Here is a 3,179-nt window from a genome sequence, read left to right as displayed (position 1 = left end):
TCATTGACTCATGCCTCATCCTTTTCTACAGCCTAAAATTAGGATATAAACTATGGAGGGTAATTTGCTTACGCAAAAACATCGCTCTAGCAATTGTTGCTTGAGGGCAAAACCTGGTGACTTCTGGCACAGAGAATACCAAAGTAAGCTAGCTCATACTGAGGGATCCTTACTCAATTAAATGGAAAGATTCTTCAAGCAGAATATTTGTTGTTATAATTTTAAGTGTACAAAGCTCAATATGTAACATGTGAAGAAGATGCCAAAGATAAATACAGGTAGAGGAACAAATATAAATAACAGGGCCATTTTTTGGTAAATGCCATTATCAGACATTACTACATATTCCATCCTATAATCTCATAAATCAAAGCTTTTAACTGTCTGGATTCATATGTGACTGTATTCTTTCCACTATGCATTCTTTCTTCTTCCAGGGGTTGTTCAATAACGGCAGGTATGTTCCTGCCATAAAGTTCACAGTGTTGTAGAAACTGGACACATTCTTGAATAACACTGTCACGAAGTACAATCATGTGTTTTGACATGTTTTCTAATAAGGACAGGAAGCATCTTTTAGCATAATACCAGGTATCAGTTCCCAGTTTCTTATGATAAGGTTCCAGGCTTTTGATAACCCGAGAAATACCAAAGTCATAATTTCCTTTGGCACAGTAGAGTGTCCCTATCACCAAATTCACAATGCAGAGGTGGTAGATTTTCTTATCTGGGTCATCATAGGACAGCTGCTCCTCCTCCTTCTCGATCTTTCTCATCAACTCCTCGGCTTCTTCATTCTGACTTGTCATAATATATGAAACACACAGGTTAGCCAGCACAATAGCACTGACATTCAGGATGTTGTCATAGTGCTTCTTGACGATGGGTTCATAGAAACCGATAGCTTCTTTGTATTTGTTTTCCTGCATGAACAGGACATGAGCCACGTTCAGCTTCCACACATCATGGTCATTACAGAATTCCACAGACTTGCGGAAGATCTTTTCCACCATTGCATAATTCTCAAGGTTCCAGTAGATCTTTGCCTGGGCCATCAACACGGGAATATACTTCTCCAGAGTGTCATCGTACTCATTCACTGCCTTTTTGACAGCTTCATCATCTCTGTTGTGTCTTGCTTCCTGTACTTGTTTGGTGAGTCTCCGGAGCTGTTCAATCAACATCCCTGCCAGCCCGTCCAGCTTAATGAAAGCCTCCTCCGGGGCTGTCTGGCAAGTGATCATGGCGTCCAGGAAGTCATAGAGATAGGGTGTGAGCAGCCTGTAGGTCAAGTGGGCATTCTCCGCCAGGACATCGGCCGCCAGGTCAAAATACTCGTACTTACAGTAGAGCAGCAGCAGGTTGCCAAAGGTCTCTGGGGGAAAGGGGTTCTGCTGGAGCAAAAACTGCAGCTTTTCAAACCCCTCGGTAGGCCTGGCATCCATGTTCATGAGCGCCTGGTTGTGCAGGGTCACGGGGTCTAACTCTTCTTCTGCCCTAGGTGGCATGTCCGTGAGGGTTTCCTGGGCCACCTCATAGTTTCGCAGTTGGTACTCGATGGCAGCCTTGAGGTTGAAGGCTTCCACCAGGGCAGTCTGGTGAAGGACTAAGGTGTTGCCAACACTTCGTACGTCGATGCCCTCCGTGGTCATGCCCACGCCCAGCTCCGGGTGCTGGCGGATACCGTGTTCAATGATGTCGGCGATATGCTTCAGAGCCGAGGCGTAGTGCCGGCTGCTGTAATAGGCCAAAGCCAGGTTGTAGGAGAGGTCAGGCCGGTAGCCCGAAGCCTGGAGAGCCGCAAGGAACTTGGCGCACGCGGCTTCATACTGTCCCTCCTTGTAGAGCAAACAACCCAGGTTGACCTGGCCGTCCAGTTCGTTCTCGCCCCCACTGTCGTCGCCCCCTTCCCCACTCAGCAGCTGCTCCACCAGGCTCTTGGCCCCGGGCAGGTCGCCCTCGCTGTACTTGATGGCGGCTTGCAGGCGGAGGACCCGGCCGTGGTAGGCGGGGTTGTCCAGCAGGAGGAAGGCCACCCGCGTGGCCTCTGGGTAGAGGCAGGCCTTGTACAGGGCCTGGGCCTGGTACAGGCGGTACTGCTCCAGTTCGGGGTGCAGCTGGCCCAGCTGCTCATAGCACTCGGCGGCCAGCGCGAACTCCTGCAGGCGGTAGTAGCAGTAGCCCAGCAGCGACAGGCCGGCGCGGCTCCTCGGGCTCCGCTGGAGCTCGCCGCCCAGCAGCTGCACCGCCTCGGCGTAGCGGGAGTCGCGGATGAGGCGGTACACGACCGCGGTGAACTCCCCATCGGGGATGTGCGCGCCGCTGAGCCCGGCCATAACCGCCTCGGTGGTGGTGCGTGCTGGTTACCACGGCAACGAGCCCGCCGGAAGCGGAAGGCTGCTTGTTGAGATTACTTTGTAACGGAATAAACCCATTAGGAATAAAAAGTAATCAATGGAGTTAGTCTTTCCATTAAACCTGTCCTCGAAGACTTAATGTTGTTAAGGCCGTTAAGTCACACAAGACTGAACAAACGCTGCCGGGTAGGTCAGAGATAAAAACTTCACTTCCCGGCATGCACCACTCTAGTCGTGGCGTAGCCGGAGCGTGGCCGCACTGCATGCTGGGTGCGTAGTCTCGCGGGACCAACTCACGGGAAGGGGAGATGAGGTTTCTGTACCCTTTTCCCGTAGATTTAATAAGATCGCTGGCTGCCGATTCTATGACTTGGCTGTCTGGCAGTGGGGGAGGAAGGTTTATGGTCTGAAATCCTTTCCTTTTTAGCCTTTTTTAGTGTGCAGTGCATTCAAACGGTATCGATTCGTGTTCTGTGTGTAAATTAGCGGGAAGGAAAAGGTGGACTGTCTCCTTGGAATTGCCCTGTAATTAGAGTAGGTTCTTTTTTTAAAAGCTGCCTCGAGGGCATGCTTTCTACGGAGGTAATACGGAGAGACCACAAGTCTTTATCTTTGTTGTTTTCACAGGTGACGGTAGGAAATGGTTTTGTATTTGGTATTGTGAGACATTCAATTTTTAGATTCAAGTGTCTCCAGCCCCCTTATTTTTCGTAAACAATTATTACAGAGCAGATGGCTGCGTTTAAACTTGGCTGCATCTCCTGCCCTAGTCCTCTGGCTTTCACTACAAAAAGAAACCATTCTTCCTTGATCTACCTAGAT

At 49.8% G+C, this 3,179-nt stretch overlaps 1 protein-coding gene across 1 annotated transcript; it reads right to left on the bottom strand.

Annotated features, from left to right (window-relative positions):
• Positions 1 to 338: 338 nt before the first annotated feature.
• Positions 339 to 2,336, bottom strand: LOC308339914 (intraflagellar transport protein 70A; the record flags this gene model as incomplete). The annotated part of the gene is made up of 1 exon (XM_080798977.1): positions 339 to 2,336. The coding sequence occupies one exon, from the start codon at positions 2,334 to 2,336 to the stop codon at positions 339 to 341; it is 1,998 nt and encodes a 665-aa protein (XP_080655103.1).
• Positions 2,337 to 3,179: the final 843 nt, after the last annotated feature.

The sequence above is a fragment of the Martes martes genome, assembly GCF_963455335.1.
Source record: "Martes martes genome assembly, chromosome: 3".
In the NCBI taxonomy this organism is placed as follows: Eukaryota; Metazoa; Chordata; class Mammalia; order Carnivora; family Mustelidae; genus Martes; species Martes martes.
The sequence above is the reverse complement of the archived record's forward strand: the minus strand, read 5'-3'. Positions and strand labels throughout refer to the sequence as shown.